Here is a 20,220-nt window from a genome sequence, read left to right on the forward strand (position 1 = left end):
GCAGAGCTGTGAGCGCGTTGCTAGCCGAACTGCTGGTACTAGGCGAAACGCTCGCGCCCGTTGATGTCCGGATGGCCACATGGTAGCAAAACAACCTTAAACGACCTGCAGACAACTTGTCTACTGATCCTTGTCCAACGTTTGAGATGACGCATCAGGTGGCTCTGACTGAGGCGTTCGGTTGAAGAGGTGAATATCCATACACACAATACTCAGATGTTACACTGCCCCAATGTCGCGTAGTCAGCGAAGGCGATCGGGAGTCAAGGAAGCTGCTTACTTCTCACCTAAAGTACAACTACACGCGCAACACGTTCACTTTGCAGTCCCAGCTGCATGTAGCAAGAACACGTTCTTCATATAGCGACCACGCACAACCAACCACAAACTCCGTGTGTGCGTCATGGATATGGAGCAAATTACTGCCGTCGGGCGTTGGTGCAGTCGCCCACCTGCAGAAGTGGACGTTAGGCGTGCTTCTAGCCGTGATCAACACATGCGGCTTACACGCGACATGTCATATCGTAGCTTGCAGAAGCCAATAGATCTGGGCGGTGCGGACTCCATTGCAGCTTCCTTATCGCCCATTCATGCCCAATGAGTTGGGACTCGCACACGCCCCCGACGCCAGGTGTGTTCGCGGCTTCGGGACCTAGCTTCACCATTCGACAGTCCCACACACGAATCACCTTGTCGACACCGCCGCTTGCAAGCACAAATGGCCGGTACTTGTTCCAATCTAGCGTCAGGATCTCGGTTCCCGACGCAGGCACAGTCAGCGCTGCTGCCGAAACAGGCGTCGTGAAATTGCCCGGCACGTAGGCTGGCGCACGTAAATCGAAGATCTTAAGTGTGCCGTCGGTTGAGCATGTAGCCAGGACGTCTGGTTGATGCGGCGACCAGAGGGCTTGGTACACACAGGATGTATGCGCCTGTATCGTTGAGATTGACCGCGGACGTTCTGTGGACCACTAAAATTCCGTTACAAGTTTCAGAAAGCTTCAGTGAGAATGTGACAGAACGCTTGCCAGCTTGACGGTGCCATCCCACGAAGATGAGATAAAAAGGTCTTTCTTGACATTTGACCAATCAACGGAGAATGCTTCGCGTGTGTGTTCGTGCCAGGCAAGGATAGGAAGATCCTAAAGGTGCTTGCAACCCCATGAATGTTGAACAGACAGCGGCTATGCGCGTCGCAACAGCACTCACGTTTATCATAACATCCCACAGCTTTATTGACCCGTCTCCTGACGCGGTTATGAGCTGGTTCTCGTGTATCTCCGACCACGCAACATCGTAGAGGCCGTCCTGTGTATCATATCTGCATCTCTTCAGCTTCTTTCGCATGCTCCCGACAAATGAAACTCACTGTTTGTTAAGGTGCAACGCCGGCGCACCTGCAGAGCCCGGTCCGATCGAGGTGCAGTGAAGCCTGCCGTTTCCCACTAAGCCATAGTTCGCCGCAGAGGCGACGGCCAGGCGCGACTCATGGAAGGGTGACCATGCGAGTCCATAGTGTGCGAAGCCTGGTGTCTGCAATAGGAGCGGCGGCACTTTGAGACTATTCATAATGGTGGGTCGAGGTCAAGGTCCGAGGATGGGCTAAAGTCTCGGACGCACTCCGCGCCGAGGTCGGCTTCGGCGGAAATCACAAGCCAATGCGCATCTCTGTTCCTACCATCCCGGCGGCGATCTTGTCGTCGACGTCGTCGGCGAAGCCTATCTCCCCTGCGGCGGCCGTTGAGCGAATAGCGAGTTTCCTCGCCTCTGGCAATGTTGCGACCGTCACCGGAGCGGGCGTCAGCGTCGACTCCGGCATTAGAGCGTATCGTGGCTCCAAGGGTCGATACCTGAATCCAAACTACAAGTGCGTCTTGCGTGCAACGTTGGCCTGCTTATAATATGTATTGATAAATAGTGTCGCAGGCCGATATTTGTGAGTCGTGCATCGAGCTATCGGAGTGCGACTTGACTAACCCCGGCTTGCAGTATCAGGAACTGGTGGACGCTACTAAGAAGGGCTTTGCATTCAGGTGCGTCTGTACGTCAGCTGCTTTTAGATCGCTTTCACTGATTTTGGTTCCGGATGAACAGACAACGATATTGGTGCGCTTGTGTGGTGCAGACAACTGATCACTAGCCGACCTCGTATACAGGCTACGATCTTACTTGGGCTATAAACCAGTCCGAGACGCACTCCCGAATACTACCCACTATGCTCTTGCAGCATTACAGTATACCAACATCATACCCAAGCTAATCACCCAGAATGTCGACGGCCTGCACCACAAGGCTCTGGCCGGAATATGGGACGAGGCGCGCATGAATCAGCATATCCTCGAGTTGCATGGTAGCTTGCATGTATGCTCATCCTGTCGCGTCATGTGCAGAACTTAATGCATGTGGCATGTAGAAAGTGCATTGTAGCCATGGGCATATCGTAGATCGTGACACCTTCCAGGATCGTTTGTCAGTCGCGAATCCGCAGTGGAAAGCTTACATGGACGAGTTGGAAGCGACCGGTCAGAGACCTCGCACAAACCCAGACGGTGACGTACGTGCTCCTGGTTCATGTGATGTGCGTATACCCAATGTCACGCACAGGTCTTCTTGGAAGGCGTAGACTACGGTACCTTCAAGGTACCTGAATGTCCAGACTGTTTGCTCGAGAGTAGACTTAATTCGATCGTAAGCGGTTCATTGCATCAATGCCGGGTCGCCTGGATTAACAGCATCTCCGCTGCAGTTGAAACCAGAGCTGATATTCTTCGGCGAGTCAATCAAGCGAGAAGTACGGGATCGCTCGTGAGTACACGTAGATTCTGTGAAGCGCTATCAGATTACTTACCTATCCACATTTATAGCCAACTAGATGTCGAGAACTGTAGTAGATTGTTCCTAGTGGGCACCACTCTTGCGACTTACTCTGCGTTCAGGTATCATATCTTCTCCAGATCATCTACTGAAAACTGACCGATCTTAGGTTGGTGAAGCATGCGCTGGAGCTGAAGAAGCCAGTTCTGCTTCTGAACGTCGGCCCAACTAGGGCAGACCCCCTATCTGGAGTCGAGAAGATTGAGCTTCCTAGTGGCACTGTGCTCAGAGATGCTGTTCGAACGGTCCTGTAAGTCACACGCGTCTTCTCAAAAAGTGCCGCTGACTGAAGTCACTCGTCCTATTCTAGTGGTAGTCGCGCCATACAAGATTCTGTAGTCGATGCGATGCTGCATAGTGGAGTTGTTCGACCGCCGATCGACGACGACTAGCGTAAACTACATGTGCCGTGATTCCACCTCGTAGATTAAATGTACTTTTGGCTCACCGAGTCTATGTATCCTTTGAAGCAACATTCCCTCGGCTCGCTTGTACAACCCTGAACTCAGTCGATGCCCTGGACGTCACATCGACCTCCAGTCCATGCGGGCGCTTCGTTAGAATAATAATCCTTCTGGTGCTTTCGAGTGCCGCAGCCCTTCTACAACGTTGTGGGGTATGCTGCTCCACTGAGATCATCACAATGATGTGTTTGCGTCAAGGTCACTTGCGACGTATAAAGGCTGTTGCAGCGACCGCAAAGTCTTCACTACGCACAACAGCAGCTGTACTTACACGACTCTCGAACGACCCCTCGCATCTCGATTTTTGCCTCCCCCTATATACTCTATTCACGATGGTCGAACAAACGTTTGTCGGCGACAAGCTTGTCGAACAACTCCCCACCGAGGCGACACAGAAGATCCCCGACGAGCAGCTTGACAAGATGGAGGTTCGCCGCGACCCCAAGGAGGAACCAGGTGCAAACAAGCGCGCTGGTATTGCCATACGTGACCCAGGAGGTGAGCTTCTTTGCGTGATTCGCTTATTCCAAATGACTCTGCTGATACATGCCTCAGCGGTCGATACCAAAGACTTTGGTGGTAGCAGTACGAACACTCAGCCCCAGTATGGTAAGCAACGTGTGACGCAGTGTACAAGTGTTCAAGCTGACATTATAACGACTCAGATCCTGTGATCTAAACTGGCATGATATTGTGACCTGGTCGAAACTAGATGGCATCCTTGTGTACAACATTACTGTAATCATCACGAGTCGCTTTCAACGTCGCTCACGTATTCTTCACACTAGATACCTGTGTACTACGCACAGTGCTGTCACTTTTTGCATAAATGTGAACGGGTTGCGGCACATGCTCTAAAACTTGAGAACAAGAGTGATGTAGACTCGTGGCCAGTCTACTCGGTAGTTGGTGGGGCGCGTACCGAGGTTATATGGGTGGTCGGTACGCTGGAATGCCCTGGCCATTATTATGGCCAGGGTGGCTGGTATCGAGCCTAAGAGTGATGCGAGTTTACTACGTAGAATATGCCCCGGGATTTGCGCCATCTGATGCGCCAATTGATGCGCCATTACATAAGCTAATTGCTATGTCACGACCGGTGCGCGCTTAGGCCGCACGGCACTTACGCCCATTGTACCCTCTGCGCACATCTTGTGTTAAATCCTTGCGTGGTCTCTACGATTTAGAACCGAGATAGGTAGCTGAATAGTGCAAGTTGCTGTAACGTTGGATTGAAAGGTGCGCTGCGTCAGCCTCGTAGTACATGCGTCCGCTCATTAGGCTCCGCACCTTATGTGGGCGGTAGTAAAAGGCTACCTACGGCAACAGTCGTCCTATCGCGCGGATATACGAAGACTTATTCGCCTGCCTTGTGCAATACTACACGTGCTTACCTGAGTAACTTCGCGTGAAGATGAACAGGAACAGTCGTGCATTCGAGTGCGTCCTTCAAATGTCTGCTGGGGCCACAGTGTCATAATCAATATAACAGGAAACAAAAGAAGGTCACCATAACACAAGTAACAGAAAACGAAAAAGCGCGCGAAAGCGAGGAGAAGGCATGCTGGACTTTGTTGTAGTGCCCTGCAATCCTATATCTTAAACGCTTTTTCTTGCAGGTCTCAGCCGGCAAACGCGTACCAAAGAAAGTAGACGTAGAGTATGTGGCCCGAGTTACGCTGTTTATTGATATTTGATTTATCCTTGTGAAGATTGCCAGGTCCTTCTCCGACGAGCCAGATAACCGCCCCGAAGAAACCTGCAGGCAAAGCAAAGCATTCGCGCGCCCAGTCGGTTGTCTCGAATTCTGCAACGAGCGTGGATGATACCGAGCCACCCATAAAGTCCCCGTCTGTACAAGGAGCGGATAAGCTCCCTTCGTCGTATGTGCTTCCAAGCTATGCATATACGTATATCTACTCACCTCGCTCAGACGCAGCAACAGCCAGGATGAACACTCGGATGATGACGCTGTCTCAGTAGCGGAGTCTGCGAAGGCGCGGAAACGCAAGCGAGAGCCGGACCGTATTCAGTTCTTCAATGACGACCCGCGGTGTCGGGACGTCGAACCCCATCGTGCTCTCTGCGCGAAGTGCGACACTTGGATATCCCTGCACGCGAGGCGGCGATACGTTATGCAGAATTGGATTGAGCACCGCAAACTCTGTGTCGGACCGTCTAACGCCGTCTCCAGCGCGGCGCCTGCAGATGCTCCGTATGTCTGCCGTCCTCCCTCTGTTTGCAGTGTTTCTGATGTCCTTGCAGACTTGTGGCTAAGCCTAAGGAGCCAAGCGAGGCGGAAGCGGAGGGCAGAACAGCGCTTGAGGGCGACTCTCGAACAGGCGAAATCCGCCCGCATGAAGTCTTCTGTACATCATGCAATGCATGGATCGCACTAGATTTGACTGCTCGCTACATGGTCACAAACTGGAAGGCACACGTACAAGAGTGCCCTGGCGCCGTGTAAGTCTCGAGCCTCCGCGCTGCCACTCGCCGCTTAATGCCACGGGACAGAGTTATGCCTTCCCCGAACATGGAGCCAAGCATTGAAGGCCTGACATCGGCTCCTGCGCCTTCGCGTGCACAGCCTGACAGCCCGGCAGCTCCCCGGAATACCTCAACAAGCCCCAAGCTCAGCCCCTCCAAAGCCACGACTTCGCGTAAACGCGGGCGAGAAGAGGATGAAGATGAAGATGCTGAGGAGACCCGGGCTGTCCGCCCTCGCCCGGCTTCTTACAAGCCGAGCCGCGGGCAGGCCTTGTGGGACACGCTGGCGACGCCGTTCCGCGCGTTCGTGCAGGGGTTCAAAGAGGGGATGAACGCTTCGTCGTCTGCGTCGACTTAAGTCGTGATTGGACACTGGATTACGTGCCGCGTGTACACTTAGTTTATCTCTCAGGACATGCGAGACGTATGAATCTGTATTCTTATTTTCGTGTAGTGGCGGGCGGAAGAAGTACCGTTAGCGATTCTCGCGGTGCCGTGGGTCGCTTCGACTGGCTAGCAATGGATCGGAATGGTCCTTTCAACTTTTAACAAAGTTCATGCTAGGCCGGCCTCCACAATTCGGTTCGCGAATGTACGAGGCTGAACTCGTGGCAGCGGGACCGTCTTCTCACGTGACATTTCTGATCACGTCTCACGCGACCTAGCGCGTTTTGTGCAACTCAGGACTGTAATCGCTGCTTCTAGTACATATAATATTGTCCGCAGGCAAATTCTGGCGGGTACCTTAATCCGCGGATGGTTACTCCTGGTATTTCAGCCTAGAAGGTGCGACGGTGGGTGCCGCCCCAGACTCAAACACTCTAAACAAAATGAAGGTTGCTCTGACACACCCGTTCGCAGGGAGGTGGCATGATGCTCGCAATCTCGACACTCACTGTCTGGACAGTCTCATCGCGAGCGCTACCCCGAGCGCAAGATATGTTTAGGCTACCAGTACTTATGTAAGTCCGTCCCCAAATGTCTGACGTTCAGGCTCCAGTGTATTCGCCGGCCCGCCTGGCGGCCGCAAATGTGGCAATAGGCACCCAAGAATGCGGGGCGGGACACCCCGCGCGGAACAAGAATTTGAGACACTGCAGAGGAGGAAAGTCACATCAGGCAACGGTGGCCCCTTGACAGCCAATTGGACCTGGCCAGCAATGTCGGACTGATATGAACGTCCCCGTCGACGTTGCATGTGGACCCTCCGGGGGTGCAAAAATTTGCACACAAAGCAGCGACCATTGTGAGTACTGTGTGTCCCATACGTCGTTCTGGTGTCGCTTTGCTCGCTACGTTCTCCCGAGCTGAGTTGTGGGGAAGGTTTGCACCAAATGCCGCGGCACTGGCTGTCACGGAGGTCTCTTCAGGGATGCTGCAGGGGGAACTCGCTTCTAAGAGTTCTCCCTGGACAACACTCCCACGCTCGCATCGGCGCGTGATGAAGGCGGTTGGACCTCGAGGATCCTCGTGTGGCCTTCCCTTCGATTGCATACTGAACTGATGCAGCGTGCGGCAGGATCTGCCAGTAAATACGTTGTGGGATAGAAGATCTTGGTGTGTAGAGAGTGGTAGTTGGGAGAGAGTGCGCTGCGTGTGCGGCGTAAGTGAAGATCACGGCGACTTGAAGATTTGTGTTGCTGTGCGCGGGGATCAACACCACCTGGCGCGGATTCCAACTGGGTTAGGTTAGCCTTTTATTGCTTCCGCGAAGGCGCCTTGGGACCACGGCAACCCCCTGCCGACTCTCAAGAGCAGGTTTGGCCTACGCCCTGCAAAACGGTGGCGTCCGTCACTTCAACTCTTCTCTCTTTCCCCACCATCCAACGACATAACCATGCCCCCTAGACGAGCGTAAGTCGTTCCCCTCAGGTCCCCCCTCGAGCTACAGCTGACTTCGCGCTCTGAAGACTCTCGAACGGCAGTAGCAGGCGCGAAGACGTAAAGGGTTCATCTGTGGTACGTCTTCGCCAGCAAGAACGCCATAAAAACCTTCCACTGACTTTATCCACCGTCCAGTCCTCGGGGGAAAGCCTGTACAAGTAAGTAATCTTTTCCCCTGCTGGTCTGGTCCCCACTTTCTATCTAAGAGACCTCGGCCGCGTTTCCGAGGCTCCCCCGCTGAATTTTCTATGCATCACCGGCGATCCTTCGTGCTCACATGATTGTCCAGGTCTGTGGCTAATGGAAAGGCAGCGGCCTCTGAAAGGGCTCGCGAGCGCAAGCTCCGCGATGACCCTCTCGTTACCGTGCAAAGTCCGCAGCTCGTCGTATGCAACCGCTGCGGTGCCGCCATCAAGCTTTCCCTCAAGAGTGCGTATGACCCCTTCCACTGGCAACGACATCGCGAACGCTGCCTCAAGCGCCCAGAAGCCGTCGTGCGCGAGCTCAGAGATGCCAACGGCAAGGTGCGCACCAATCCCCCCCTCCCCCTTCTCTCTACAATGGTGAGATTTCGTGTGCTGATGCTCTCGGCGACAGACGCCTACCCCGGACTCAGATTGGTCTGTGAACTTCAAGAAGCAGATGGTGTGCCATGCACCAAGCGGGACAAGCACGCCACCGCTCGTGTCCGATACCGAAGAAGAAGGCGACCGTGCAAGCTCGAGCAACGATAGCGAGGACACGCCATCGCCCGTGACACGTCCCCGCGCGCTCCCGTCCTTCCCGCTCTTCGACCCAGAGCGGTCGGCGCTGTACGCGACTTGCGAGCTGGGTTCGCAGGCGTTTGAGCGCTGGCACATTTTTTCTCAGCGCGCGCTCACGTACGACTCCAGCGCCGATTCCTCGGGGGCGGACTGCCTCTCCTGGAGCCCCGATGCCGATGAGCACTTCGACCCGCTCTACTGGCCACCACGTATCACCTTCCAGGAAAGCCAGCTGCGCTCAACTTCCTGAGCCCCCCCCGACCTCCCTTTCTCGCCCCATCGCCTACTCATCTTGAACCCTTTTGGATTTGTTTTTGGTTATCTGCTCTCCTTGTGCTCCCTATCGTACTCTCGCTGTCTCGTCTGTCGTCCATGTTGTACAGCTAATGCGTCTGTTTCCTCAGTCTCATCTCATCCTGTCACATACTGTACTCACATCTGTTGTCGTTAGCTCTTGCACAGTCCACATCTCACCTTTGCTTTCTTGTATATCTCTTTAGACATTCTTCACTGGTACATTATCGTTTTGTTATCTTGGGGCACTCCGCATCGTAGCATACTCTCTTGCTCTCGTCATTTTTCTTGCTTACCTGCATTGTCACATCAAATCATCCTAATTGTACATAGAGTCATCTCGGAAAGGAATTTGCGTAGTACTGCTTGGCTATCTTGGCCAAGCACAAGTTATCACTGTACTTCCTCTTTTTTGGGTGGGGCTCATAAAAAGACACGTCGACATTGAGAGGGTACACTGGCGCAGTGGTGACACGTGAGGTACATGTGATACGATTCGAGGACCTGCGTTGAACCGACTTGATGCTGGGGCTGAGCAAAACTCGCGAACTTACGCGATTGGTTGTAGTCGCGCCTTCAAACGCAAAGAACCCGGTGGTGTACTTATTCACCGGGTGGCTGAGTGCGGTTTTTCTACTGGTCAGCTGCGGGGCGCAGCAAGTTCCGTAGAAATTATGGGCTCGCGAGGCTCGTCACTGGAGACATAACCCAAGTGGGGCGCACAGCCTCTCCAACATATCAGAAGTGTCTTCGATATTGCTTCGCGTAACTGATCTACGTAACATCGCTCCCTGATCTACTAGCGTGTGACCTGTGGGGCGTTCGCTAGATGAGTCGACCACATCTTCGTGTCAACATATCCAGTGCCATACGGCGATGCTGTTAACCGGCTGGGGTATTCGTCCGAGCTTCGCATGTAAATGACGTAGGGAGTGGCCACCCGCGCGATGTTGGATGTGTTACGCGGAAATACACTTCTTACAGACGCGAGAAGTTCGCTGTGGCACTTAATATTAATGCCGCCAGCGGCGAATGCTCGGAAGGCCTGTCGCGAGGCATCAAAATTTATTTTCTAATTTTCCAGACATGTAGGACCCCCTGAACGCCTAAGACTTGTCTCAAGCATTATTAGGACTGGAGACTATAAACCGAGATTGATAGTCAAACACTGGACCCAGCCCGAGCCTGTCACGCGTAAAGCCAGCTCACGGAACCCGCGACAAGACTAGAAATGGGAGATTTTGCTAAAATGAGCAAAGCAGAACTAGCGTTGTTAATATTGCCTCAAACACCAATATGAGAGTCGACACGCAGACCTGAGTTCGACGTCAAAACTCGACTACCGAAGCCTGCAAACTTACATGCCCGAATATGGATGTTCGGCATTAGCCGGCAAGGTCGCTTTGTACTTTCGCTCAACCACTGCAGCTCATCTCCGCCGCCCGTGCCATGTCCTCTAATACCTCGAACATCGTTTTTGATGACATATTTACGATAAATGCCATCGACAAGGAGGGAAAGAAGTTCGACCGCGGTCAGTCTCAGCCGTGCAACTTCGAAAACACCGGAAGTTGCTGAGCATGTTGGCTGCTACAGTGTCAAGGCTGTACGCACACTCGAAGAACTACGATATGGACTTGACCCTTGACTACAATATCGAGCTGTTCCCGCTTCAACAAGGCCAGCAGGTCGCGCTCGCACTCGCGACATCGCTCTCGCGCGGGCCGCCTGCGGACGGCGAGGAGGAGAAGGATGTTGAGGTCTGGCGGCCGGACGGCAAGGGTCGCCGAGGGCTCGAGGAGGATTACGAATACGTCATGTATGGGAAGGTGCGCTCTCTCCATCTCGTCTTGCTAAGTAGTCATGAACGCTGACGCCTGGGCTAGGTTTACCGTTTTGATGGCGGAACTGCAGAGATTGTGTACGTATCCACCTTTGTGTTCGTAGATGCTGTTCAACGTGTCTGCAGGACTGCGTACGCTTCGTTTGGCGGGCTGCTTATGTCACTCACTGGCTCGTTCCGGCATATGACCAACATCGTCCTTGGCAATCCCGTCTACGTCCTCCTGCGCAGATAGCCCCAGAAGACTAGGCTTTTTAATACCAAAACCACTCCCGTCGAGCGATCATCCTTGTTGAAGGTTGTCAGCCGGGATACGTGCACCTCAATACCGGTTTTTTTGCTAGAGCACAACACGCAAAGTTATTGTAATTTATGCATACAGAAATGCATGCCATAATCTAACCATCAGTCTACTTCCCTTGAGTATAACAGGCGTTGACAAGGACGACGAGAAGAGTCTGGGAGTTGTGGTCAGCTATGTCTTACTGTCCAACTTTCTCGCGTATGATCTCCGCAGCGCGGTCGAAGCGGCTTTCCACCATCTGCAAGTACTCGTCGGTGTTATGATCCTGCGCGTTGCCAGCCGGTACATCCAGAGTGAAAGATGGGGCATATAGTGGGAAGGCACTATGATCCGGGATGTCAGAGTCCAGGGGCAGTGGTTGTCGGAGCTACGTAGATATCAACTTAAAGTCTTCATCGAGCGAATAAAACCTACTGCTATCGACGTTAGATAGGCCCACGCCCGGGCAACATTGGTCGAATTGTAGCCACCTAGCCTCTATGGTCGGCCCCATCTTCTCTACAACGCATAGAACCATTACTCACCTCCGCCGAGCAAGAGCGTCTTGCAGCCCCAGGTATTGCATACCCTGTCCACACACCACCCAAGCCCGCCTTCACCACTCAGCGACCAGTTCCAGAGCGCATACGGGTCACCCGCGAGGCCGTCCGCACCACACTGGAGCACAACGAAGTCCGGGCGAAACGCGTCGCGGATGCGCTCGACGGCGCGCCACACGCGCGCAACCGTCGCGTTCGACGCGCCGCGCGCGAGGGGCACGCTCAGCGTGCACGGGTCGAAGGCGCTGTCGTCCGGGTCCGAGAGCACCGCGAGCGCTGTCGCGGGGAAAAAGCCCGGCGCGGCGTGGTGGAGCGAGAGCGTGAGCAGTTGCGGCGCACCTGCGGGTGCGTGCGAGCGCAGGAACGCCTGAGAGACGCCGTCGGAGAAGTGCAGGTCGAGGTCGAGGTACAGCACGCGCGCTTTGCGCGGCAGCAGCGAGCCGTCGGGAGGCGGGTAGCGCACGCGTTTGAGCGTGAGCAGCGCGAGGACACAGTCGGCGACGTAGCAGAAGCCCGAGGCGCGCGATTTTTGTGCGTGATGTCTATTGGTGTCAATGCTCAAATTGGGGCGAAGTAAAGGAGATGACGAGACTGACCTGCCCCCGTCCCAGCAGATAGCTACATCGGCCTGATTGTCGGCCAGAGTCTTTGTAGCTGAGCTCAGTCAACAATGTGCGTACATGCGGCTGCAACTAATATTTACCCGTCAGAGTCGCGCCCGCGACCAGCCGCACGTACTCAGGTAGCCCGCGGAAGACTGGACAATCCTACTACGATGCTGTGAGATCTATAACTTTCCCGCTTAGAAGCAACACACCTCCTCGATACCAAACTCGGTGTGACGATTATCCTCCGCGTTCGCGGCACTTTGAGTACTATTCCTCGGATCTAAGATAAAATCCAGGTAGCTGTTCGAATGGTACATCGCGAGCGCATCGTATTCCGCCGGAGCCGGTGGCACAACCAGAATCCGTGCATGTGAGCTCGCCTTCGGGGACAGAAGGCCATATGATTTGACCAGGGTATGAACCAAGAGCGAACGATTTTTGTTCGATGGGAGTAGAGAAGAAAACTGGGGATGTTTTAGGTTTCATGTAATCTTCAATCGATGCAAGAATGATTATGATACCCACTTTCACAAGCTCGTTAGAAACAATGTAGGCCACTGTAGGCCTGTCTAAAGGTAGGTCCATATGAAGGGGATAGGGCACCTTCTCACGCTGCGGGAGATGGCTGCCGTTCAAGTTGTGGGGCAACCTCGACGTGCTTCGTTCGGTGTAAACAGTCTGGATGCCAGATACGCTGCCGGTGGCACTGAGCGTTAACAGTAAATGAATACCCGCTCGACTCTCTTATTCTCTGCAACTTCAGGGTATAAAATGCTAGAAATATTTGCGCAGGATGCATACTACATAAGCATACTAAATATAGAATAATATAAGATTTGAAAGAAACCCAGCCATGTTATGGAGGATTGGAGCTTCCGCTAGAAGTCTGGCCCCGCTCTGCCCAAATACCACCACCTATACATCCAGAAACTTGTGTGGAATATTTTGCCTCTTCTCGTTAATGACCAGGGCTAGCCATTGAGGCACACTTCAGAATTTCCGAGCTATTCACGGGCCACGTTTTCGTTCGCATTGCCTCCCAAGGTCTCAGTTTTCCCCTCGAAGAGAGGGAAACAAAAAAAATGAAAGCAATGTCCCAGAGAGGAGTCGAGCCGATTGCGAATAACCACAACGTGATGATCTAACCACTAATCGACAAGGACCATGACTATGTTGCGAAGATTGATACATAATGTAGTCATTACTTAGGATACTTGATCATACCTGTCGCATATCTGGAAATATTACATTATATCATATTAACATACGAGGCCCCTTCACGCGAAGTTGCAAGGCAAGAGGATGAAAGCTGAAGTTGAGGGGCTGTTCCAGGAAAGCGACTGTTCGCCGCCCTTAATTGGCCAATCCCAGTACTCGGCCAAACGTCCGTATGTCAAAAGTTTTATTCCTGTTTGAAAGCACATCTTTTCAAGATTTGCCAAGGGGAACCTGAGCCGTGCATGCCTTACCGTACGAAATAACGTGATGGTCCGGTAACAACTAACCGACAAGGATCAGGCATGTATCGTACGCAATCTACAAGGTGGCTGCGTTGCAACACATTCGTCCGAGTCTCTCAGTTCGTATGTACTAAAAGTAGTGCAGAAGTCTTTTCTACTTGCTTTTACAGACGTCCCGGCCATTCATCTATAATTTACTTTGTGTCTCCGTTTTATCCCTGCTGCACTGTCCGATGCCTTCCGCTCATTTTGCAGTCCTAGCTCACCCGATCTCAACCCGCAAGGACGTCCCACGCTCGCCTGCGTATGGCCACCTGCGTGGGACACACATGCTACTGCCCCTTGGGCCTTGGCGGAGTATATGGGCGGTCGGGGATCCACATGCAGGTGGCCGAAATCGTGTGACGCCGGGGTCACGCAACGGCGCGAACAGGCGCGAGCAGAGTTTTCCCGTGACGTCACAAAGGCTGGATGATGCTCCTCATCCGGCCTCCGCGAGCAGGTGCCTTTAAAGGTTGGCGAGATGCACGCCTGCCCACAGCGAAAAGTGACCCACACACGATGGCAAAAACCCAGTTCTCGTCCAACTCAGATCCTGACCTCTCCTCACCGACGCACAGGCGGGCCGTGCCCCAGCGCCGCCGCTCGTCTAGCGTCCCCCCGCTGCGCAACACAACAACGTTTCTCCCCGAGCCAGAGCCACCGAAGCTGCATGAGGTACCGCGTCGCTCCCCCTTCGGCGCGTTGCTCTCGCGCACGCTTCCCAAGTATACTGGGCCACACGATGTCGGCGTATGCGACATCGAGGTTCCAGTGCCTCGCCAGACGTTTGGCACCTTCACGCACAGGCACATGGCAAAGGAGAAGGCAGGCATTGCAATTGACACCGTGATGTTCTCGCTATTTTACCCGTGCGAGCACCAGGAGAAGCCAAAATCTGTTGTCTGGTTCCCCAAGTGAGTATCCACACTTCCTCCTGCAACCTCCTCTCGAAGTGTTCGCCGTTTTGTGCGACTCACTTCGTTTCCACAAGTTGCAAGCGTCAGACAAGATTCATGCTGACAGTGGTACGACCCGACTATCTGCAGGCTCTCACAAACGATTGACGGCTTCCTGAAGATGGCAAAACGTACACCCAACGTCTGGTACCGCATGGTTGCCTGTAAGTGTCCATTCACCCCGGCGGCCGGACGTCTAACAACCGTACCCTGCAGATCCAACCGCAGCAGCAGCTATTCACGGCACTACCTTCCCCGCAGCGAAAGAAGCACCTCTGAAAACACCGCCATCGGCCCCCGTGCTAGGTTCTTTGCATCGCAACGGAAAATGGCCGCTAATGCTGTTCAGCCACGGCGTAGGATGCTCTCGTCTGATGTACAGCGCATTCTGCGGAGAGATGGCCAGTCGCGGTTTTGTCGTGGCAGTTCTCGAACATCGGGATGGCACAAGTCCCAGCTCGACGATTCTTGCTGCGGATGGCTCTAAGACGACCTTTGACTGGATTCAGTGGAGCGACCTCTAGTAAGCTGAATTTGACGCTCAGTTCTATCTTTGTATTGAGCCATTCTTTTCCAGCTGGCCGGACCTACCTGAACAACCAATGGACGACACCACTCTTCGGCATGAGCAGATCATGTGCCGTATTGCAGAACTCGAGAGCGTCGTGGATGTTATGAGCGGGATTTCCAGCGGCGCAAGGCCTACGGACGGATATAAAGTCCCTGCCCTTGATTGGAGCAGATTCAAGGCGGTGGATGCCACAAACCCGGTTATGGCCGGCCACTCTTTAGGAGGCAGTGCAGCAGTAAGTGCACGAATCATACTTTCGTGGTACTGCGCATGCTGACGAAATCGCGTTGTAGCTTGCCGCGTCCTCGAAAGGCTCGATCGACTTTTGCGCAGTCGTCGCGTTCGACCCGGCCGTCCAGAGTAAGTTCTCCTTACTAACACGCCTTACCGACACTTACTCTTCGCTCCAGGACTCGCGCCGTGGAAGTCACCCCTCCCCCATCCTCTCCTCGTCATCAACTCCGAAGAGTTCACCGTCGGCCGCGAGTATGCGATCTTCTCGGAGCAGATGGCGCACACGGTGACCACGGAGTTGCAGGTGTACTCAATCGGTGGCGCGACACACCCGTCTTTCTCCGACGTCTTCCTCATCCTACCGACGGCGATTAACAAGCTCACGGGCCTGGCGTGCCCCGCGCTGAGCGTGATCACGAAGACAGTCCGTGCGACGACCGAGTTCCTCTCGGGCCCCGGTGGGCACGGCGGGCGCGTCACGTACGACGAGGAGTTCAGGGACGACGAGGACAGACGGCGCAAGATTAAAACTAGAGGCGGGAAGAAGCGCAACGAGGAGGCGGGTGAGGAGAAGGGTGGCAAGCTGTACAGGCCGGTTGGCAAGCCCGGCGAGCTTTCGTGGCACAGACTGTGAGCTTCGAGTGGAGAGGGCACGGGCTGGTAGATGTGTTTGAACTCGATTACCACTTAAGCCCACTCAGGGCTCACTGATACCCTCTAAAGGACGCTGCTGCATGATACCTGGACTAGATTATATTGCCATATAATCCTAGATAGCACGTAGATATATATGTGCTTGTATGTCCTCGATACCTATTGATCGATGGTGTCACCTGCTAACTGACCAGTGTGTGGCGAATGCGCCGTCAGCAGCCATACAATGTCTGTCTTCGTCACCAAGCCTGTAAGCTTCCCTTCCTGGGAGAACAGCACATGGCGGAGATTCTGCATGGACATCGGCCAGGTTGTCAGCAGCTCAGCATGCGGTCGTAACGACGGCGTACCATCTTCTGGAACATATTCACGACCAGCTGCAGAGGGACATCTTTTCGCAGCTGGAGCACAGCTTCGTCCAGCAACGGTGCAAGGTTCACAAGCTCATTGTCGGCGGCGGCAGCAGCCTTGATAAAGGTCCACCTCTGCGCTTCCGTAAGCGCACCGTCAACGTCCTCCGTGACTAAGCGTTCTGAAACACGCAGTTAGCCCATGCAGCCCCGTACGTAGCATTGACGAAGCACTAACCCAGATAAATCCTAAGCTTCTCCCGTACGACGAACCCAACAAGCACGTCCTCGTCCCCTGCAACGACAGGGAAGCCATGGAAGTGGTACCGGCGCACGAACGCGAGGAGTTCGCCGAGCGTGGGCGGCGAGCCGTCACGGAGGACGACGATGTCGGACGCGGGCTTCACGATCTGCGCGGCCGTCTGCCCCTGATCACGGTACTCGTCCGGCGGAAGCCACGGATAGCGCCGCATCGCGATCCAGACGGTGTAGATCCCGTCCCGGCCAAGCGCGTCCGCGACCCATTTGCTGACGACAACGGAGATCATGATTGGTAGCACGTGCGAGAGCGCACCTGTCAGCTCAAACATGATCACCACGAGCGAGACTGTGCAGGGGACGTTGGTCGGCGGAGGATCGAAAAGTAAGTAAGGGCATACCTGTCATGCGTGTCACCCCGCCCAGCATCGCTGCCGCGCCGACGACGGCGTAGAAACCTGGGGAGATGCAGCGTATGGTCGCGTCTGGAGGACACGAGGAAAATATTACTGCAGACGGATATGCGCGCTGCAGCCCTTGCCTACAATGTGTCAGCCGGTAATATTCAGTAGGAAAAGTACTGGAGGCTCACGTCAGAAGGCCGACTGCGCGCCCGAAGCACGCGCCAATGGCAATGGTAGGCAGGAAAATACCCGCTGGAATCTGTGCATGACTTGCGTCCGATAGCTGCTCAGACGTTTGAAACAAGTAGGCGTACCATCATGCCAAAGGTCCAAGCCGTTAGCCCAACTTTCACCACAGCCGTCAGGATTAACAAGAAGACATTGTGCCAGAGGGCGGTAGGGCTGAGTGCTACAGTTCAATAACCAAATGACATTACTACGTGGCATTGGCACTTACTTGCACAGCCCGTGGTAGTCTCCCTTTGTCACATCACATTCTTGAAATAAGTTCGCCACCAGCTCTGATGTTTGCGCACGTAGAAAGACGACCTGGAGAGCTTTTAGTATCTGTGTATATGTCACCGTCCAATATACGAACCAAGTAGCAAATAGCGCCAGTCAGTGCGGCAAACGAAACCACCTCGAGCACTGGCCAGTCGTAAATTGAACTATTTCTCCTGTACACAGCTGCAGCGGCATTCAGCCTGATCAGAAACGAGCCGACTACGCCCTTCGGAGGTTCAGTGCACAACACTTTGGCTAGCAGCGAGGGTCGCTTACACCGACAACAGCCAGTAGCATCCATGGAATCTAAGCAAACGTCCATTGAGTGCCTCTGATTGATATCTTCGGATAAGAGTCCACGTACCAGCTCAAACGCCCTCCACGTACCGCTCACCGTGCCAGACACCTCGAAAAGAACGAGCTTGGACGTGCCAAACGGGTCCATATACTGCAAGGTCACAGCGGCTATGACACTGGTGACGAACCCGCGCCACATGACGTCGTTCTCGTTGCTGAAGGCAAAGGTGTCCAGCTCCTCCAGGCCAAACAGTACGCCGCCCAGAGGACTACCGAATGCGACAGAGACACCCGCCGCCGCAGCCGCAGCGAGCAACTTGCGCTTCTGGGCTGGAAACGGACGATGAGAAGGCAGGACTGGGACGGAGGCTGAGATTGCTTACACTCGTTCTGCTTGACCTTGAAAATCCGAGACAATAGAAATGCCATGCAGCAGGAGACGTGGACCAGCGGGCCTTCTTTGCCAAGTGACAGTCCCGAAGCTACTGCGAGAGCAAGACCCAGGGCCTTGATGAAGAGCGTCCAAGGGCTAAGGAATGCATCGAAGACATAGCCACGTAATATCTGCAAGTAAACTCAGTTAATCGAAGTTTAAATTCGTGCATAGCACTGACAGCTTTGATCTCGGGTACTGGGTAGCAACGTTAGTACTTTATTCTCTAGGAAAACGTCAAGTGCATACTCCCGGTGTGAAAGGCGCTACGAAGAGCATTTCAGTGATGTCATTCTTCACTTAAAGAAGACACCCACTAAGGCGCGTATGTTATCACTAGCACTGCTGCACTGCCAGCAAAGATAACCTACGGAGAAAAATGGGTGCGCTTCCAGTCAAGCAGACAGCTACGCCGGTCTAACTCACGGCTAGAGCTATGTACACCCACGCTTGCAAGAGCGACTGGCCCAATATGGAGGATACATGGAGGTATTCACTCCACGTCTTCCATTCTGTGCAGACCTCTCCGGCTATAGACCATGAGTGAGATGACAAATCCGGCTTGTACGTGACTGGGTGGCTTACGGTCTAGTCCACTGCAACAAGCTACCTGATTGTAGAAAAAGCCGTACGCGCAGCGGCCTTCGCGCAAATCGCCTAACCTTTCAGAAATTAGTTTTCGAAGGGCATTTTCTCGAGGTGCCATCTCTGAATGCCCGTCCTATTAGAATGCACGCGATAGCATCCCCAAAGTAGCGTTCTGGGGAAGGACTGACAGTCAAGGTTGCCCATCAGGAAATGCTCACCATCGTACTAGCACGTCCAGCCATGCTCCCGCAACGCCAATTCCAACACCCGTCAGCACAATGACGAGCCACATCTTGGATGAGTCGGCAATGGGCGCAAGGGCACCACGCAGGCCCCTTTGTGAGTGTAACGTCCGCTTCCATTCGCGCTCGGCAGCCTCCTCGCGGTGCCAGTCAATCGTCGTGCCCTCGGGGTACGGCACGGACGCGTCAATTCCGGATGACTCGGATGCCTGCAGAAGCTCGTTACGCCCGAGGAGCTCGAAGGACGACGAAGCGGATATCATGGACAAGTTAGGGGACGCAGATGGCCAGCGCGGCGAGAGCGACTTGAGCCATGTTGTGTGGGGCCGCGGGCTGCCTGAGGCACTGCGGGACGTGAGGAGAAGAAGGTGTGTAGGATGAATATTACACACGACATGTTCTAGCAGGTGCGGTCCTCTGTACTCAGCAATGGAAACGCGCTCCGAGTAGCGTGCGCACAGAGTCCGCAGTGCGTGCCGCAGCTTCAATGAGAACACTGGTCTAACAGCTACTCAGCTTCAAGTCCTAGGTTTATTGCGCCAGAGCGATTACATACATGTTCTGCTGGACGTGATTATTTGGGAAAGGGGCAAACTCACAGGCTGCCAGGCGTGGTGGTCGTGGTCAGAAGCAAGCAAGCGCGTCCGCCAAGCGTCTCGGGATTTGGCACTACAGGCATGAGCTGGTTTCAGATCACCTGAAATGTCCCGGTCAAGCCATCAAAAATGTTTCATTTTCAGAGACTTAACCGGGGCTTTCTGGTGTCCTAAAATGATAGATTTGCTACCACTTTCATGGCCATTTGCGGTGCAAGAAAATGATAAATTTTGTGTAGCCTGAAATGAACCTGAAATGACTCAATATGGCTACATTTCGGTACGGCAAAGAGTTCATGTTTCAGAAGACTCTGTGGCGCATTTCAGGACATCTGAAAGAACATATGTGGAGATCATTTCTGCCTCATGTTTGCAATGAGGAAAGGTACGGGCAAGGATAACTTTTGATGGTCCTGAAATTGCCATTTCTGATGGATTTTGAAGCTATTTTATGAGCTAGAAGATTTTTACTTGAGATAAGCCAAAAATGTCCTAGAAACGTACTACAAATCTGCCGTAAATGGTAATTTCAGGACCATCAAAAGTTATCCTTGCCCGGACCTTTCCTCA

At 53.7% G+C, this 20,220-nt stretch overlaps 9 protein-coding genes across 9 annotated transcripts; 6 read left to right on the top strand and 3 right to left on the bottom strand.

The window, feature by feature from the left end:
* Positions 1–298: 298 nt before the first annotated feature.
* Positions 299–1,569, bottom strand: PHACADRAFT_104926 (uncharacterized protein; the record flags this gene model as incomplete). The annotated part of the gene is made up of 5 exons (XM_007400866.1): positions 299–452; positions 508–971; positions 1,023–1,142; positions 1,180–1,321; positions 1,370–1,569. 5 exons carry the CDS (start codon positions 1,567–1,569, stop codon positions 299–301), a joined length of 1,080 nt encoding a protein of 359 aa, XP_007400928.1.
* A 72-nt stretch (positions 1,570–1,641) lies between these two features.
* Positions 1,642–3,468, top strand: PHACADRAFT_213556 (uncharacterized protein). Its single transcript, XM_007400867.1, has 11 exons — positions 1,642–1,867; positions 1,927–1,936; positions 1,990–2,033; positions 2,095–2,106; positions 2,157–2,361; positions 2,414–2,554; positions 2,605–2,688; positions 2,747–2,805; positions 2,865–2,936; positions 2,984–3,124; positions 3,185–3,468. The coding sequence occupies exons 1-11, from the start codon at positions 1,659–1,661 to the stop codon at positions 3,264–3,266; spliced, it is 1,059 nt and encodes a 352-aa protein (XP_007400929.1). The 5' UTR covers positions 1,642–1,658; the 3' UTR covers positions 3,267–3,468.
* A 202-nt stretch (positions 3,469–3,670) lies between these two features.
* PHACADRAFT_32670 (uncharacterized protein) lies at positions 3,671–4,012 on the top strand (the record flags this gene model as incomplete). Its single annotated transcript, XM_007400557.1, has 1 exon — positions 3,671–4,012. One exon carries the CDS (start codon positions 3,671–3,673, stop codon positions 4,010–4,012), a length of 342 nt encoding a protein of 113 aa, XP_007400619.1.
* An 887-nt stretch (positions 4,013–4,899) lies between these two features.
* Positions 4,900–6,183, top strand: PHACADRAFT_166337 (uncharacterized protein; the record flags this gene model as incomplete). The annotated part of the gene is made up of 6 exons (XM_007400868.1): positions 4,900–4,914; positions 4,958–4,998; positions 5,051–5,221; positions 5,272–5,553; positions 5,604–5,801; positions 5,853–6,183. 6 exons carry the CDS (start codon positions 4,900–4,902, stop codon positions 6,181–6,183), a joined length of 1,038 nt encoding a protein of 345 aa, XP_007400930.1.
* Positions 6,184–7,662: 1,479 nt separating this feature from the next.
* On the top strand, positions 7,663–8,723 carry PHACADRAFT_32672 (uncharacterized protein; the record flags this gene model as incomplete). The annotated part of the gene is made up of 5 exons (XM_007400558.1): positions 7,663–7,679; positions 7,736–7,784; positions 7,845–7,867; positions 7,999–8,233; positions 8,307–8,723. The coding sequence occupies 5 exons, from the start codon at positions 7,663–7,665 to the stop codon at positions 8,721–8,723; spliced, it is 741 nt and encodes a 246-aa protein (XP_007400620.1).
* A 1,477-nt stretch (positions 8,724–10,200) lies between these two features.
* On the top strand, positions 10,201–11,008 carry PHACADRAFT_152837 (uncharacterized protein). The gene is made up of 4 exons (XM_007400869.1): positions 10,201–10,301; positions 10,364–10,596; positions 10,654–10,688; positions 10,737–11,008. The coding sequence occupies exons 1-4, from the start codon at positions 10,217–10,219 to the stop codon at positions 10,843–10,845; spliced, it is 462 nt and encodes a 153-aa protein (XP_007400931.1). The 5' UTR covers positions 10,201–10,216; the 3' UTR covers positions 10,846–11,008.
* Positions 11,009–11,092: 84 nt separating this feature from the next.
* PHACADRAFT_152840 (uncharacterized protein) lies at positions 11,093–12,522 on the bottom strand (the record flags this gene model as incomplete). The annotated part of the gene is made up of 6 exons (XM_007400870.1): positions 12,271–12,522; positions 12,157–12,220; positions 12,050–12,107; positions 11,439–11,995; positions 11,329–11,384; positions 11,093–11,281 (listed from the first exon to the last, which is right to left on the bottom strand). The coding sequence occupies exons 1-6, from the start codon at positions 12,376–12,378 to the stop codon at positions 11,093–11,095; spliced, it is 1,032 nt and encodes a 343-aa protein (XP_007400932.1). The 5' UTR covers positions 12,379–12,522.
* Positions 12,523–14,201: 1,679 nt separating this feature from the next.
* PHACADRAFT_264049 (uncharacterized protein) lies at positions 14,202–16,013 on the top strand. Its single transcript, XM_007400871.1, has 6 exons — positions 14,202–14,477; positions 14,610–14,683; positions 14,736–15,042; positions 15,097–15,325; positions 15,384–15,450; positions 15,501–16,013. Exons 3-6 carry the CDS (start codon positions 14,918–14,920, stop codon positions 15,956–15,958), a joined length of 879 nt encoding a protein of 292 aa, XP_007400933.1. The 5' UTR covers positions 14,202–14,477; positions 14,610–14,683; positions 14,736–14,917; the 3' UTR covers positions 15,959–16,013.
* Positions 16,014–16,074: 61 nt separating this feature from the next.
* Positions 16,075–19,555, bottom strand: PHACADRAFT_264052 (uncharacterized protein). The gene is made up of 18 exons (XM_007400872.1): positions 19,447–19,555; positions 19,031–19,399; positions 18,810–18,886; positions 18,651–18,754; positions 18,542–18,591; positions 18,474–18,490; positions 18,406–18,422; positions 18,175–18,355; positions 17,859–18,121; positions 17,771–17,800; positions 17,589–17,720; positions 17,448–17,539; positions 17,305–17,392; positions 17,179–17,249; positions 16,988–17,127; positions 16,567–16,935; positions 16,329–16,510; positions 16,075–16,269 (listed from the first exon to the last, which is right to left on the bottom strand). Exons 1-18 carry the CDS (start codon positions 19,449–19,451, stop codon positions 16,138–16,140), a joined length of 2,319 nt encoding a protein of 772 aa, XP_007400934.1. The 5' UTR covers positions 19,452–19,555; the 3' UTR covers positions 16,075–16,137.
* Positions 19,556–20,220: the final 665 nt, after the last annotated feature.

This window comes from Phanerochaete carnosa (assembly GCF_000300595.1).
Source record: "Phanerochaete carnosa HHB-10118-sp unplaced genomic scaffold PHACAscaffold_11, whole genome shotgun sequence".
Taxonomy (NCBI): domain Eukaryota; kingdom Fungi; phylum Basidiomycota; class Agaricomycetes; order Polyporales; family Phanerochaetaceae; genus Phanerochaete; species Phanerochaete carnosa.

Bases quoted from the DNA above. Each gene is read 5' to 3' on its own strand.
- PHACADRAFT_213556 (XM_007400867.1), top strand. From the start codon at position 1,659: ATGCGCATCTCTGTTCCTACCATCCCGGCGGCGATCTTGTCGTCGACG. The intron at 2,362-2,413 runs GTATGCTCATCC...TGTGGCATGTAG, and splicing joins AGTTGCATGGTAGCTTGCAT to AAAGTGCATTGTAGCCATGG. The intron at 3,125-3,184 runs GTAAGTCACACG...GTCCTATTCTAG, and splicing joins GATGCTGTTCGAACGGTCCT to TGGTAGTCGCGCCATACAAG.
- PHACADRAFT_152837 (XM_007400869.1), top strand. From the start codon at position 10,217: ATGTCCTCTAATACCTCGAACATCGTTTTTGATGACATATTTACGATA. The intron at 10,302-10,363 runs GTCAGTCTCAGC...TGGCTGCTACAG, and splicing joins GGGAAAGAAGTTCGACCGCG to TGTCAAGGCTGTACGCACAC. The intron at 10,689-10,736 runs GTACGTATCCAC...ACGTGTCTGCAG, and splicing joins GGCGGAACTGCAGAGATTGT to GACTGCGTACGCTTCGTTTG.
- PHACADRAFT_264049 (XM_007400871.1), top strand. From the start codon at position 14,918: ATGGCCAGTCGCGGTTTTGTCGTGGCAGTTCTCGAACATCGGGATGGC. The intron at 15,043-15,096 runs GTAAGCTGAATT...ATTCTTTTCCAG, and splicing joins ATTCAGTGGAGCGACCTCTA to CTGGCCGGACCTACCTGAAC. The intron at 15,326-15,383 runs GTAAGTGCACGA...ATCGCGTTGTAG, and splicing joins CTTTAGGAGGCAGTGCAGCA to CTTGCCGCGTCCTCGAAAGG.
- PHACADRAFT_264052 (XM_007400872.1), bottom strand. The intron at 17,801-17,858 runs GTACGTGGACTC...ACGTTTGCTTAG, and splicing joins CGTGGAGGGCGTTTGAGCTG to ATTCCATGGATGCTACTGGC. The intron at 16,511-16,566 runs GTTAGTGCTTCG...TGCGTGTTTCAG, and splicing joins GAAGCTTAGGATTTATCTGG to AACGCTTAGTCACGGAGGAC.